Here is a 15,547-nt window from a genome sequence, read left to right on the forward strand (position 1 = left end):
ACCTATAGAGACAGAAAGCAAATTGGTGGCTGCCTAGGGCTGGAGAGGGAGGCTTGAGGGGAAAAGGAAAGTGTCAGCTAAAGGCTACAGGGTTTCTTTTAGGGGTAGTGAAAATATTCTAAAATTGATTGTGATGATGGTTGCACAACTCCGAATATACTAAAAATGACTGAATTGTACACTTTAAATAGGTGAATTATCTCAATAAAGCAGTTATTAAAAAATTACATATGTGGCATTATATTTCTAGTGGACAAAGCCACCCTAGAGCCTTCTTACCCAAAATGAGAACAGTGGACCATCACCTGGGAGCCTGTTAGCAATGCAGTATCTCAGGCCCAAATCAGATTTACTGAATCAGAGTCTGCAGTTGAACAAGAGTCCCAGGTGATATACATTATAGATGGGCATCAGAATCACCTGGGTCCTGGTTAAATACAGCAATTCCAGGATTTCTCCCAGGCTTACTGAGTCAAAATCTGGGAATGAGGCCCTGGAATTTATTTTGTTTAAGTGTCCCAGTGGTTCAATCATTCTCTCATTCAACAAAGGCTTACTGGCACCTGCCATATACCTCGAGCTGGGAAGACAGTGTGAACAACACAGACATGGTCCCTAAGGGCACCCACAGTTAGCTGGCACCAGTATGGGTATACAGTGTTTGGGAATCCTGATCAGAAAAATGCCAATTGTCCTTTATGAACTAACTTATACATTAAATTTCTCAGAATCCTTTTCTAGGATCTCACAGGGCCATTTCCTCCTTAAGGCTACCTCAAACTTTGTATACTGACTTCCATTATAACATTATCTGTAGGGCTTCGACCATCCATCTGTCAGTTTGTCATATTATGGTGGCTTTTCTGTTGCTATGATGATGGAAGCTATGCCACTGTATTTCAAATACCAGCAGCGTCACCCGTGGTGGACATGTTTCAGCAGAGCTTCCAGACTAAGACAGACTAAGACAGACCTGGTGATCTATTCTGAAAATTAGCCAATGCAAACCTTATGGATCATAACAGAATATTATCCAATTCATTTGCTTGGGACACATTATCAGAAGGGATCAATCGCTAGAGGAGGACATCATGTTAGGTGAAGCAGAGGGTCAACGAACGCATAGATGACCCTTGGTGAGCTGGATTGGTACAACAGCCACAATGATAGACTCAAACATGCTGGTAATTACAGGATGACACAAGACTGGGCAACATTTCATTCTGTTGTACATAGGGTTGCCATGAGTTGGAATCAACTCAAAGGCAGCTAACAATGACTGAAAGGTTGGTACTAAGTCAACTTTTAAAACTTACTTTGTTATTGTTGTTATTTTATTATTAGTATTAATGGTGCTTCATGGACCATGGCTCAGTTTAATAGGCCCCCATCTCTCCCACCTTGAGAGACTCAGAGGGGTAAGTTTAGGTCTCCAGGCATCATCCTAACACGACAGATGTAAGCAACAGTCTATGGCCAGGGCGAGGGTTTGCCATGGTATTGTGGCTCTACCCCACCCCCTTCCCTAACAGCATGTGAGGATAGGGGGAGATGGAGGTAGAATGGAATGGGCTCAGCACACAATGGTTTATTTCCTTCTGAGACTGCAGTAAGGGAAGGGGGTGTTAAACTCTCTTACCTAAGGACGCAAGTCTAATAAATCACTAACAAATCAGAATATCCTTCTGGCTAGGGTATATTGACCAGGACAAAGACAACTTTGATCCATAGAGATCAATTCAGGAAAAAATCCAGAGGTCAGAATGGACCACAAGCTAGTCCTGTTAGCAGGGATGGCGCATCCAATAAGCAAGGTACACATGGGCTTACTTGAGCTCACTTACTAATCTGTACTGAACAATTTCACCTGTTTTTCTCTGCCAGTAGTAGAATTCCACGTGAAATTGTTCAGTACAGATTAGTAAATAAGCATGTACGTATCTTGCTTACTGGTTAATCCACTCCTGCCAGTCTCAGGGGTGTGCTGAAGCCAGTTCTTATCAGTTCGTGGGAGCTGACTGTGTGCATCTCTTCTCAACTCCATGTTTAATGACATCAGGCTGGTAGTTTGAAATTGGCCATGCTGGGAGTATTCACACCACAGAAATCGGAAAGCACTATAAATCGGGGTTACCTCCCACCTCCCGGAGAACATTTACCAACACAGCAGTGGATAGTTTCCACTTAAAGAGTTCCATTAACTCCCAATTTCTGACATAATAAATAACAATCTCTCACTCTGACTCAGCACTTACCCTGTGCCAAGCACTTTACATTGTTAACTCATTTAATCTTTAAAACCACTCCATTTTACAAACATGGAAACGGGTTCAAAAAGGCTAAGCGACTCACCAAAGCCTATGAGGAGGCAAGCATGTGATTACAAATTCTTAGGGGATAATTTATTTTTTTGGACCCAGAATCCAAGTTAAGATGGACAAGATGCCATATCACCTCCTGATGCTGATGCTCATACTGATTTGTAGTCTACTTTTTCACTTTTTAAAAGAGGTAGCTCTTCTAGGGGCCCAGCTTCATGCAGAGATTTCAGTTCCAACACCCTTCCTTACCTGGGCTGAAAGTTTCATCTGTCCCTGCAGGCTTTAAAACTTCAGTCTATGACGTCCATTAAACCATGCCTCTCCCCCCCGCCTCCCCACCAAGCAATACCAACATCAGATGACACTTTGCGCTCTGGTTTTTAGGATCCTCTTCATTTTTGGTCATTGAGGAGTTCCCCTAGTTTCTTGTGAACTCAGCTATTCATTACATTTTATATGGCATTCCCTATGCTTTGTAGGGGATGAGTTTCTAGGTCATCTGGCCCATGGCATTCACAGGACAGTGTCTGCCCCACTGTGTGATTTTTGGGATGTCACCTCTCCTTTTCTGGACCTCAGAGTCCCATCTAAAACATGAAGGATTTGAGTTAGATGATGGATATGTTTTCTGCCTGCATTAGCAGTCTAGAAAAACCATGAGTTCAACAATTAATGAATACGACAGAATTCCATCTGTCAGCATTATATATGATTGCAGCGAAGTGCTGATGGGTAGCATAGATGCCAAGTGCACAAACATCTGCCACCCTCAAATCTATGTAAACCTTTACTGAATTCCAATTCAACAAATGTGAACTGAACCCACCATGTGCCAGACATTATGCAAGGAGTAAGACTCCTTAATTCCTTCCTTGAATAGCAGGGTCTAAATAACCATTTTCTTTATTGGTAGTACTCAGGAATCAGAATTGCAGCATCTCTGAATTAGAAGGAACCCCCAGTGTTTCTCAACTTTTCTCACAGAACTGTCCCAATTTTTGCCATATCCACATCCCATTAGTTCTTTAATCTACTAATGATTTTTCTTTAAATCTATTCAGTTTCTTTTACATTAATACTTACTTTAGTTTTGTCCTAAGCAATAAGATTGGTCAAATCATGGATTTAGTAAGCTAGTCATGCGTTTTTCTAATTCATACTAGAATAATACATAACTGCTAACACTAAAAATGTGAATTGTGTACCACCTAAAATCATCTTGTAAACCTTCTGTAGAACATATTCCATACTTTGGGAAACACTGTGTGATGGTTAAGGCTGTATGTCAACTTGGCTGGGCCGTGATTCCCAGTGGTTTGGCAGTTATGATGTAGTTTGGCAGTCCTATGATGTTGTGATCACCTCCATGATAAGATTTGATATAATGTGATCACATCCATGATGGGATCTTCTGTGAGTAGCCAGTCAGTTGAAACGGAGTTTCCTTGGGTGTATCGAATATAAGTGAACACTCTGGCAAGGCTTGTAGGCTTTTGCTTGCTCTGGATCCTGCAGCTGGCTCCTGTTCATCTGGCCTCCGGTTCTTGGGACTTGAGCTAGCAGCTTACCTAGCTTGCCTAGTCTGGCTCCTGTTCATCTGACCTCTGGTTCTTGGGATTTGAGCTAGCAGCTTACCTAGCTTGCCTAGTCTTGCCTGCCAATCTTGGGATTTGTCCACCTTCACAGCTTGTGAGCAAGAGCCTTGCTCTCTGACCTGCCAATCTTTGGTTTGCCAGCCCCTGCAGCTACATGAATCAGTAGAATTCTATCCTGACCCACGGACTTGGGATGTTTCAGCCTCTACAACCACGTGGGCCATTTCCTTGATATAAATCTCTTTATATATATATTTATACGCTTTACCAGTTTTGCTTCTCTAGAGAACCCAGCCTAAGACACACTGATTTAGTCTGATTTCCTTGTTTTACATATTGGGGTCTGAAGCCCAGAGAGGAGAAATAACTTGTCCAAGGTCACACAGATCTCACATCAAATTCTGTTATGTGCTTATTGGACATGGCTGCAATACTCTGCAGATCTGCTTGTCTTCACACTTCATCTTTCTCTACCACTGGAATCACTTGCTTTCTACACTGGCTGGCAGAACCATATATGATCACAATATCACCACAAGTAAAGAAAAAAGGAAGGATGCAAAACTGTATAATCAGTATGACCTCTATTATGAAAGCTATATATGCATGAATGATACATGCACATCTGGTACATATCCATACAGAGAAAAAAACACTAAAAGGAAATAAACAAAATGCTAACTCAGATTGTTAAAGGATTGCAAATGATTTTGGTTTTCACCTTTTTTGCTGTTCGGCATTTTCCAGTTTTCTGCAATGAGTATGCCCCATCATTCATTCATTAATTCAACATTTATTGAGCAACTACCATGTGACAAGTACTGTACAAGATGCTAGAGTTGAAGGCAGACAAAGCACAATCCCTGCCTTCATGAAGCAATTAATCAAGTGTGGCAAAAGAGCTATAGAAGCATAACTATAAAACAACATGGTAAGAAATACAACCAGAATGCTCCTTAGAAGCAAGGATGGTGAGACTTTGATTTGCTCACTTTGGACGCATTAGGAAAAACTAATCATTAGAAAAGGACATCATGTTTGGGAGAGAGTCAGTGAAAATGAGAGAAACCCTCGATGAGATGGATTGACACAATAGCCATAACAATGGACCCAAATATAGCACAATGATCATGAAGATGATGCAGGTCTGGGCAACATTTTGTTCTACTATACATAAGGCCGCCATGAGTTGGAGCCAACTTGATGACAACTAACAAGAACAAATGGTCAATGATAGAGCTGTATAGAGTACTATGAGTGTACAGAAAAGGGGTACTTATCCCAATATGGGGCCAGACAGGGAAGGGCTTTCTGGAGGAGATGAATCTTAAAGAATGATTAGGAGCTAACCTGAAGAAAAGGGGGCAGGATTGGAGGAATGACATTCCAGGCAGAAGGGCCAGTATTGACAGAGGCAAGGTATGCGCAGGATCCAGGAAGCAATCTGCATGGATTAGAGGTGGCAGGAGGTGTTGCAGGCGAGGTCAGTGGGGGCCAGACTATGAAGGGTCTTTTCTGTGGCAATGAGCTTAGACTTTATCCCGTAAACCACTAAGTACCACTGAAAGGTTGTAAGCAGGAGTTTAACATCATCAGATTTGGGTTTTAGCAAAACCACAGTGTGCAGAAAGGATCTAACAGGGAGGAGACTGAGGCAGGGGGACCAGTGGTAAGGCTGTTACACGGGCTGAGGCTATAGGTCCCAAACTGAGGGTAAGAGACATGCCACCCAGGGGTTGTATAATATCCACTAGGTATGGGAAGAAACTAGTAGGGCTTCATTTATATTTATCTTTGCTTCATTTAAAAAAAATCCATTTTGTATGTTTTATTATATATATATGTAAACCCGTTGCTGTCGAGTTGATTCTGACTCATAGCGATCCTATAGGACACGGTAGAACTGCCCCATAGGACTTCCAAGGAGTGACTGGTAGATTCAAACTGCCGACATTTTGGTTAGCAGCCAAACTCTTAACCACTGAGCAACCAGGGCTCCATATAATATATTAGTACAGCAATATATGGTTATAATAAATAAAAATTAATTAATTAATATATATGCTGTTTATACTACATATATATGTTTATACACATACACACAAAAGGGGTACACTTTCACTTTTTAGTAACAGTGTGAGATCAAAACAGTCTTGAGATTACTGGTTTGTGTAATAAATTAATTTTTAACATTAAAAATAAAGTTATTTTTCACTATAAAAGCAGTAACATTCACACTGGAAATTCTGGAAACTATGAAAAAGCCAAATTAAAAAAAAAAACACTTAAATCTTTCAAGATAGATATTTATCTTTTAAAATTATAAAAGACATCATTGCTAAAAATTTGGAGAATAGAGAAAAGGAGAAAACTCACTTAGGGTGTCACCAATGATACAACTTTTAAAGAGTATCTTTTTTTTCCCTTATTACAAAAGCAATGCATACTGATTGCAAAAACAATTGAACATGGGAAGACTTTATAACATATAATAAGAAAGTCCCCTTTAATCCCACCTTTCAGAGAGAATGACTATTACAAGTTTGGCAATACCACAGTGTCTTAGGCTGGGTTCTCTAGAGAAGCAAAACCAGTAAAGCATATAAATACATATATAGAGAGAGATTTGTATCAAGCAAATGGCTCACACAGTTGTAGAGGCTGGAATGTCCCAAGTCCGTGGGTCAGGATAGAGGCTTCTGCTGATTCACATAGCTGCAGGGGCTGGCAAACCCAAGATGGGCAGGTTGGAGAGCAGGGCTCTTGCTCACAGGCTGCGAAGATGCACAAATCCCAAGATCGGCAGGCAAGACCGCAGGTAAGCTGCTAGCTCAAGTCCCAAGAACCGGAGGTCAGATGAATAGGAGCCAGCTGCAGGATCCAGAATGAGAAAAGCCCCCAAGCCTTGCCAGAATATTCACTTATATTTAATGTAGGCCACATGCCCAAGGAAACTCCCTTTCAACTGACTGGCTACTCACAGCAGATCCCATCATAGAGGTGATCACATCATATCAGATCTCATCATGGAAGTCATCACAACTTCATACAACTGTCCAATCACCGACAATCATGGCCCAGCCAAGTTGACACACAACCTTAACCATCACACACAGGTATTATAGTTTTTGTTTGTTTCTTTCTGTTTTTCTCACTTCAGTGTTTTACAAAGGCACGAACATAGTATGTATACAATTATGTACCCACCCCTTTCAATGTATCATTGTATCATCCTTTTTACGCTGTGGCTATAGAGCCATTAAACTCTTGATTTTTAAATGAAAGTTATAGTTTATCACGGAAAAGTATCACAGTTTTCTACGCTATTCCCTTAGTATGGCAAGTGTCGGTTGTTTGTATATTTTTCTCTCTATTATGAATATGGCTGCTACAAACACCTTAATGCATATAGAATTTCCCCATATTTTGGCTATTTAAACTCACAGAAAGTGGATCATTGCCTTATACGGTAGGGACGGTTTTAGGGCCCTTGAAACATAATACTAAAATTATTACAAAAACGTTTTAGCCCTCCCCTCCCCACACACAAAAAAGTGTTTAGCCATTTACAGTATACCAACAACTACCAGTTTCATTTCACCCTTGTCAGTATTAGGTATTATCATTTTTTCTTTACTTTTACTAAATAACAGGTGAAAATTTATTCCTCTGATCTGACAGGATTTATGCACATTTCCAGTACTAACCTGGGATATTCAATATTGAACTTGGACAACTTTTCTCTTGTCTCACTGTCAATCAATTTTTCAAATTTTTCTTTCCTCACCCGTATCAGCTCAGTTCCCAGGCTCACCAGGATCAGGGGCCGCTTGTCATGTTGGATATTTGAGAGGAAGAACTGTTGAACGCCCTAGAGAAAGGAAGTCACAGAAAAAGTTAGATCTCAGAGAACATCCAGTTCAATTGCCAGGTTTTATAGCTGGGAAAAATGAGGCCCCAAACAAGAGGTGAATCCATCTGGGGTTACTCAGGAAGGCCCATGAGGAGCAGTCCAGGGCTTCTTTTGCTACAGGACATCACAGTTCTCCGACTCCTCCAATTAGAAGAGCCCCTAAGGCACTTTACCCACTGTCCTACCTCCACGTGGGAGGCTCTACTCCAAGAATCTTACCTACACAAACACCCTCCGGAGAACAGCATTTTACATGTGTATCCATTTCCTAGGGCTGTTGCAACAGAGTACCACAAACTGGGTGGTTTATAACAACAGAAATTTATTGTCTCACAGTTCTGGGGCTAGAAGTCCAAATTCAGGGTGTTGGCAGGGCCATGCAATCTTGTAGAGATTCTAGGGGAGGGTCCTTCCTTGTATCTTCTTGCTTCTGGTAGTCCTCTGGTAGGCTTCCTAGGCTTGTGACAGTGTAACGCCAATCTCTGCCTCGATTGTCATATTGCTGTCTTCCCTCTGTGTCTGTATCTCTGTGTCTCTTCTCTTTTTATATGGACACCAGTCATATTGGATTAGGACACACCCTATTCCAGTATGATCTCATGCTGACTAATTACATCTGCAAAGATCCTATTTCCAAATAAGATCACATTCACAGGTCCCGGGGGTTAGGACTCCAATATATATTTTGGGGGGACACAATTAAACCTAAAACAATTTTTCCCCAATGTTCAATCTCAACCCTTCTTTTTGCTATGTAAGCCCATTTTCTCTTCCTTGGGACCTACAACAAAATCACACAGCTAGTCCTCCTCTTCTACCAGTACCATAGAGTCAATTCCTACTCATGGCAACCTCATGTGTGTCACAGTAGAACTGTGCTCCATAGGGTTTTCAATGGCTCATTTTTCAGAAGTAAATCACCAGGCCTGTCTTCCGAGGCACCTCTAAGTAAACTCAAACCTCCAACCTTTCAGTTAGCATCCAAGCACATTAACAATTTGCACCACCCAGGGACTCCTCTTCCTCTTCTACACCTTCCCTTTTCAGGTCTGTCCACAGCCCCCATCCTTTTCTGTACGTCTTTGCTCACAAACATGTGTCTCCACTGAGCCTCAATTTTTTTCTCCATCCCTCACAGACTGGCAGCCACTGGCCCTCCGCTCCACAGCTCATGTTGCTCCTCCTACTTCTTGGCTTGGATTCATACTTGTTAAAACTGTGAGGGACATGGAGATCAAGAAGCATACCCACTTATTTTACAGAGAGGTTAAGCCCTTTTTTTTTTTTTTTAAGCCCTGTTTAAGGAACACTCAGAGACGGAGTGGAGCCAGGCCTAGATCCCTCGTTGGCTGGACTCCCAATCTAGTGCTCTCCCTTCAGCCTCTCAGTTATTGATTGAGACTCAGACAAGGAGGGAAGAGGAGGTGAGTGGCCCCAGAGCCTCCAATGCTCAGCTGTGGTCATCCCGCACCTTGTTCACTCTGGCTCAGCCACTCATCCTCCAGGATGAACATGCTAAGATCCTTCCTGCCTCAGGCTTTGGACTTGCTGTTTCTCTGTCTGGAACACTCTTTCCCCAGATCATTCCATAGCTTGTTCTTTTCATTGTTCAGGTCTTAGCTTAAATATCACCTCCTCTGAGCAGCCTTTTGTGATTACCCCATTTAAGGAAGCTCACACCCAGACCTGCTTTCTATTCCATTCCTAGTGGCAATTTGCAACTTTCTCTGTATTTGCTAGTTTATCTGTTTATTGTCTGCCCTCAACTAGATCGTAAGCCTCATGAAGGCAGGAATGATGTCAGTTTACTGGCACATACTGGTATTTCGTGCCATCCTTGGAGCACAGTAGATGCTCAAGAAATATCTGCTGAATGAATGCTCAAATACAGCCAGAGAACCTTAGGGTTGACAGCTCATCCAAGTGAATTTCCTCATTTTCAGATGAGGACACAGTTTCAGAGAGGTGAAGTGATTTTCCCAAGGCCACTCAGCTAGCTAATTAGAAGCAAAATGGGAACAGGACCTCCCATCTGTCACCTCTGTTCTGCCCTGCCTGTGGCTCTAGTCTGGACACCTGTCCCCCTTCAGGGCCTGCCTCCAGCCCAGTCTTGACCATCCCTGAGGCCTCAGCCTGTCTGCTCCCTGGAGAAGTCTGGCTCCCCTACACCTCCTGGCTCAGAAATTGGGTCTCTTGACTCCATGCCCCGACTTCTGCTATTTCCAGGGCTGACCCAGCTCCATATTCCAGCTCCCAAGGGGAAGAAGATGTTATCTACATTCTAGTAGATAAATACAGCCACAGGTGGTATCATATATTCTCCTACAAATGAAGACAGGGCCTGGAAAGCAGGAGAGCAGAGTCTTATCAAAGGCACATCATGGAGACATCCACAGACATAGCCTTCAAAGAAGTCATGTCACACTACTTATAAAGATAATGCTCTACATTCTACCTTGGTGAGTAGTGTCTGGGGTCTTAAAAGCCTGTGAGCGGCCATCTAAGATACTCCACTGGTCTCATCCCTTCGGGAGCAAGGGAGAATGAAGAGAACAGGATACAACGAAAAGATTAGTCCAAAGGACTAATTGTCCACAGCTACCAAGACCTCCACCAGACTGAGTCCAGTACAGCTAGATGGTGCCCGGCTACCACTGCTGACTGCTCTGACCAGGATCACAACAGAGGGTTCTGGACAGAGCTGGAGAAGGATGTAGAGCATAATTCTAACTCACAAAAAAAAAAAACCAGATTTACTGGCCTAAAGGAGACTGGAGAAACCCCGAGAGTATGGCCCCCAGACACCCTTTTAGCTCAGTGGCGAAGTTACCTTCGAGGTTCACTGTTCAGCCTGGGAGTGGACAGCCCAGTAAAACCATGAGAGTAACGAGGTACAGGAGTCCAGTGATAAGGCCCAGAAGGCAGAAGGGGAGTAGGAAGCTGATGATAGGGAACACAAAGTAGAGTAAGGATACTGTTGATGTGTTGTGAGATTGTTAACCATTGTCATAGGGCAACATTTGTAGTAACTGTTAAATGGGAGACAATTTTGTCCTGTAAGCCTTCATCTTAAGTGAGAATAACAGCACAATTAGAAGAGCGTAGTCAATGTCACTTAAATGTGTATGTAAAAAAATTTTTGAAATGGCGTATCTTTGGCTATGAGTATTTTCACCAAAAAAAAAAAAAAGTTGAGAATTTAGAGGGTTAAAATGTTGTGGGGTTGTTAACCAATGTCATAAAACAGCATGTGTGTTACTGTTACATGAGAAACTATCTGTTCTGTAAGCCTTCACCTGAAGTACAATAAAATATTAAAAAAAAAAAAAGAAGTCATGTCAGTAAATATTTGTTGAGGGCTTCTATGTGCAAGGCCCTGTGTGGTGAATGAGACAGGTGTGTCCTTGCTCTAAGGCATCATTCAAATCCTTCCAGGACTTCCCAGGTCCTACAGAATCAAGTCCAAACTCCCTATTCTGGTATTCCAGGTCCTCTACAATACAGCCCTGTCATTCCTGCTCCATCTTACACAGCCTCCCACTTCTGTCACTATCTATCAAACTGAGCATCTTCTTCCCTGCCCTTTGTGCCTCAACTCTGCCCAGAGTGCCTGAGCACGAGTCTACAGTGATGTGGCCACATGCCTGTCCTCAGTTCCAAGCACCTCACTTTGAGAGAAACATTGACAAACTGGAATGAAGTAGACAGTGAGAAGGCTGGAAGTTACATCACATGAAGAGTGACTGAAAGAGCAGAGGATGTTTTGCCTGAATAAGAAAATAATGAGGTATTGGCACTGTGCCCAGCTTCCTAAGTGCTGAATGAAAGAAAACAGCATTCTTCAAATATCTCAGGGGCATCACATGACAAGGAAGCTGATTTCTTGTTTTGCTCTAGGGGGTGGGGTGGGGAGGGAGGAGGGGAGCTAGTTAAAAGTTGCAGGAGGGGGAGTCTTACTGAACAAAAGGAAGAACTTCCTAAGAGCTCAAAAGTATTCAATCAGCACTGACTGAGGGCCATGCTAGGGGGCTGTGCTCTCAGATGATCCTCCTGCCTCTGAAGTCACACAGTCCAGTGGGCAGGAGCATCAACAACTGACCATAACCTGGGTGAGAAGGGCTTATGGAGGACCTTGGAGATACCATAACTCAGGACAGTGGAAAGGGCACAGGTGAGAGAGCAGGTTCCCAGATGCAGGATGACCACATGAAGGGCTTCAGAAAGGACAGCCCTCCCCCAGGCATATGGAGGCCCATTCTTACTTGATAGATGATTTAGGAAATAATATTGGAGTTATTATTCCCTCTCCTTGAGCATCGACAACGTGACCCAGATGGAGCTGGGCTCACAAGGACTCACAAGGCCACATCAACCGGGCCCTGAGGTATAAAGACAATAGCTAAGATAATCTTGGAAAATATCTTTTAGGGAAACTTTCACATAAAGCCAATCAAACAGAACACAAAAGACTTTCTACTCTTATCTTTTTCTATTAGCATTTAGTGAATAGAAATTTGTTGGACCAGTGAAGACCCTCCTGACCGTAGTTACTGAAACCTGTACCAATACTGTAAGAAAAGACGTTTCAAAATGTAGGATCAGAGTTTCTGGCCAATCAGTGAAAAGGTGAAGCTTTCAATGGTTTTGCCCATTTGTGGTGTTAATGTGTACTGATGGCTCTGTAACTGTTCTTTGGCAGCATGCTTGTCCGTTTTCCCATTCTTGCCTATTTCTGTAATATTCTTTGGATTCAGGCAGACATGGCTATGGCAGCATGCTTATCCGTTTTCCCACTTTTGCCTTTTTGAATATATGCTGAATAAAACTTTCTTTTTGCTTTACTCAATTTTATGATGTTTTTCCCCTACAATATAGAAAACCCTTCTGCCCACTCCATCTCTGCCTACTGCCATCTGCTCACTCTGCCACTCAGTTCCAACACCCATCACCCAGCTTCAATAATCACCAACTCATGGCCAAACTTGTTTCATCCATACTTCCCCGTCCACTACTGGGTTGTTTATTATTATTATTATTTTTTTATATATTTTATTGTACTTCAGGTGAAGGCTTACAGAACAAATAGTTTCTCATGAAACAGTAGTACACATGCTGTTCTATGACATTGGTTAACAACCCCACAACATATCAACCCTCTAAATATTATTATTTTTTAATGGACTTTATTTTTTAGAACAGTTTTAGATTTACAAAAAAATTGAGAAGATAGTACAGAGTTCCCATACACCTTACACCCAGTTTCCTCTATTATTAACAGCTTATATTAGTAGGATACCTTTGTTACAATTAATGAACCAATACTGATACATTATTATTAAGTAAAGCCCATAGTTTATTCAGATGTCTTTAGTTTTTACCTAACGTTCTTTTTCTGTTCACGATTCCATCCAGGATACCACATTGCATTTAGCTGTCACGTATCCTTAGGCTCCTCTTGGATGTGACAGTTACTCAGACTTTCCTTATTTTTGATGGCCTTGACAGTTTTGAGGAGAACTGATTAGGTATTTTGTAGGATGCTCCTCAACTGGAATTTGCCTGATGTTTTTCTCATGATAAGACTGGGGTTAGCATGGGTTATTGTTATTGGTAGGAAGATCACAGAGGTAAAGTGCCATTCTCACGACATCATATCAAGGGTACATACTACGAACATGATTTATGACTGCTGATATTGGCCTTAAACACCTGGCTAAGGTGTTTGCCAGGATTTTCCATTGTAAAGTTGTTCTTTGTCTCTCCCTTTCCATATTGAACTCTTTGGAAGAAAGTCACTATGTACAGCCCACAACTAAGGAGTAGGGAATTATGCTTCTTCTCTTTGAAGGCAGAGTATCTATATAAATTATTTGGAATTCTTCTACATGGGATATTTGTCTTTTCTCCCCAATTTATTAATCTATTCAATAATTTGCTTATATCAGTATGGACTCATGGATATTTTATACTTTATAAAATATTTTTAATAAACCAGTATATGGTATAAAAAATTTATTTATTTATTTATTTTGTTGCTCAAATTTGTTTTAGCTTTGGCCATTGGAAGCTCTTTCAGTTGGCTTCTTGTCCTTTTGACATACCCTGATCAATATAGGGTTTTTGTTTTGTTTTTTTTTGAGCACTTCCTTACTTTTCCTTACTTTCTGGCACACAAAATGATCCAGGCTCATCTTGTATATTTTCTGCCCACTCCTGGAATCAGCCATTTCGCCAAGGAGACCTGGTTAATTTTATTGGAGAATGGTATTAGAAACCAAGATACGGGCACTACGTGTGATCACTGCACTGCTCTGGGTGTCACTTGTTTTAGGCCTTCTTAGCTGACAGAGCAAAAAATACACATGTTAATTTTGACCCATGTATATATACATACTCACAAACATTTCTGCATGTAACTATCTGTATCCATATTAAGCTAAGCATAAGTTTATACTGATGTCTCCAACTCGAATCATTTATCACGTGGATCGTCCTAGCCTCTTCCCCTTGCTTATCTGTAAATTCATACTCCAGTGAGAAACCTGGTTCTCACCATCTGCCATCCATTTACTTAATTGATCTATTCCAGTATACATGTATAGTAGTATCAGAATTGTTAACTTATATGCATTATCAACTTTATCAACCATAGTAGAATGCTTATGTGTCGTCTCTTTTGGCTTTCATCTTTTTTTGTGTGTGCTTTAAGTGAAAGTTTACAATTTAAGATAGTTTCTCATACAAAAATTTATACACACATTGTTACGTGACCCTAGTTGCTCTTCCTATACTGTGACAGCTCACTCCTTTCCACCCTGGATTTCCCATGTCCATGCAAGCAGCTCCGGACCCTCTCTGCCTTCTTATCTCGCCTCTGGATGGAGGCTGCCCAGTTAGTCTCACGTATCTACTTGGAGCTAAGAAGCACACTCTTCACAAGTATCATTTTATGTCCCACAGTCCAGTCTAATCTTTGTCTGAAGAGTTGTCCTCCGGAATGGTTTTAATTTTGGACTAACAGAGAGTCTGGGGGCCATGTCTTTTGGGGTCCCTACAGTCTCAGTCAAACAATTAAGTCTGGTCTCTTTACTAGAATTTGAGTTCTGCGCCCCACTTTTCTCCTGCTCCGTCAGGGACTCTCTGTTGTGTTCCTTGTCAGAGCGGTCATTGGTGAGAGCTGGGCACCATCTAGTTCTTCTGGTCTCAGGCTGATGAAGCCTCTGGTTTTTGTGGCCCTTTCTGTCTCTTGGGCTAATATTTTCCTTGTGTCTTTTGCTGTTTTTCATTCTCCTTTGCTCCAGGTGGGTTGGGACCAGTTGATGCATCTTAGATGGCCACTCACTAGCTTTTAAGACCCCAGATGCCAGTCACCAAAGTGGGATGCAAAACATTTTCTTAATAAACTTTGTTATGCCAATTGACCTAGATGTACCCTGAAACCATGGTTCCCAGACTCTTGCCTCTGCTACTCTGTCCCTCGAAGTATGTGGTTGTATTCAGGAAACGTCTTAGCTTTGGTTTAGTTCAGTTGTGCTGACTTCCCCTGTGTTGTGTGTTGTCCTTCCCTTCACTTAAGATAATTCTTGTCTACTATCTAGTTAGTGAATACCCCTCTCCCCCACCACCCCTTCGTAACCATCAAATAATGTTTTATTCTGTGTTGAAACCATTTCTTGAGTTCTTATAATAGTGGTCTCATACAGTATTTGTCCTTTTGC

At 41.8% G+C, this 15,547-nt stretch overlaps 1 protein-coding gene across 1 annotated transcript in view; it reads right to left on the bottom strand.

Moving 5' to 3' along the window:
- Positions 1 to 6,882: 6,882 nt before the first annotated feature.
- CNBD2 (cyclic nucleotide binding domain containing 2) overlaps positions 6,883 to 15,547 on the bottom strand; it is a 66,054-nt gene continuing 57,389 nt past the window's right edge. Inside the window, exon 13 of the mRNA XM_023724958.1 lies at positions 6,883 to 7,787. Within this exon, the coding sequence (XP_023580726.1) occupies positions 7,578 to 7,787 (210 nt within the window). The 3' untranslated portion in view covers positions 6,883 to 7,577. The remainder of the gene's footprint in view (positions 7,788 to 15,547) is intronic.

The sequence above is a fragment of the Trichechus manatus genome, unplaced genomic scaffold (assembly GCF_000243295.1).
Source record: "Trichechus manatus latirostris isolate Lorelei unplaced genomic scaffold, TriManLat1.0 scaffold00008, whole genome shotgun sequence".
NCBI classification, from domain to species: Eukaryota; Metazoa; Chordata; class Mammalia; order Sirenia; family Trichechidae; genus Trichechus; species Trichechus manatus.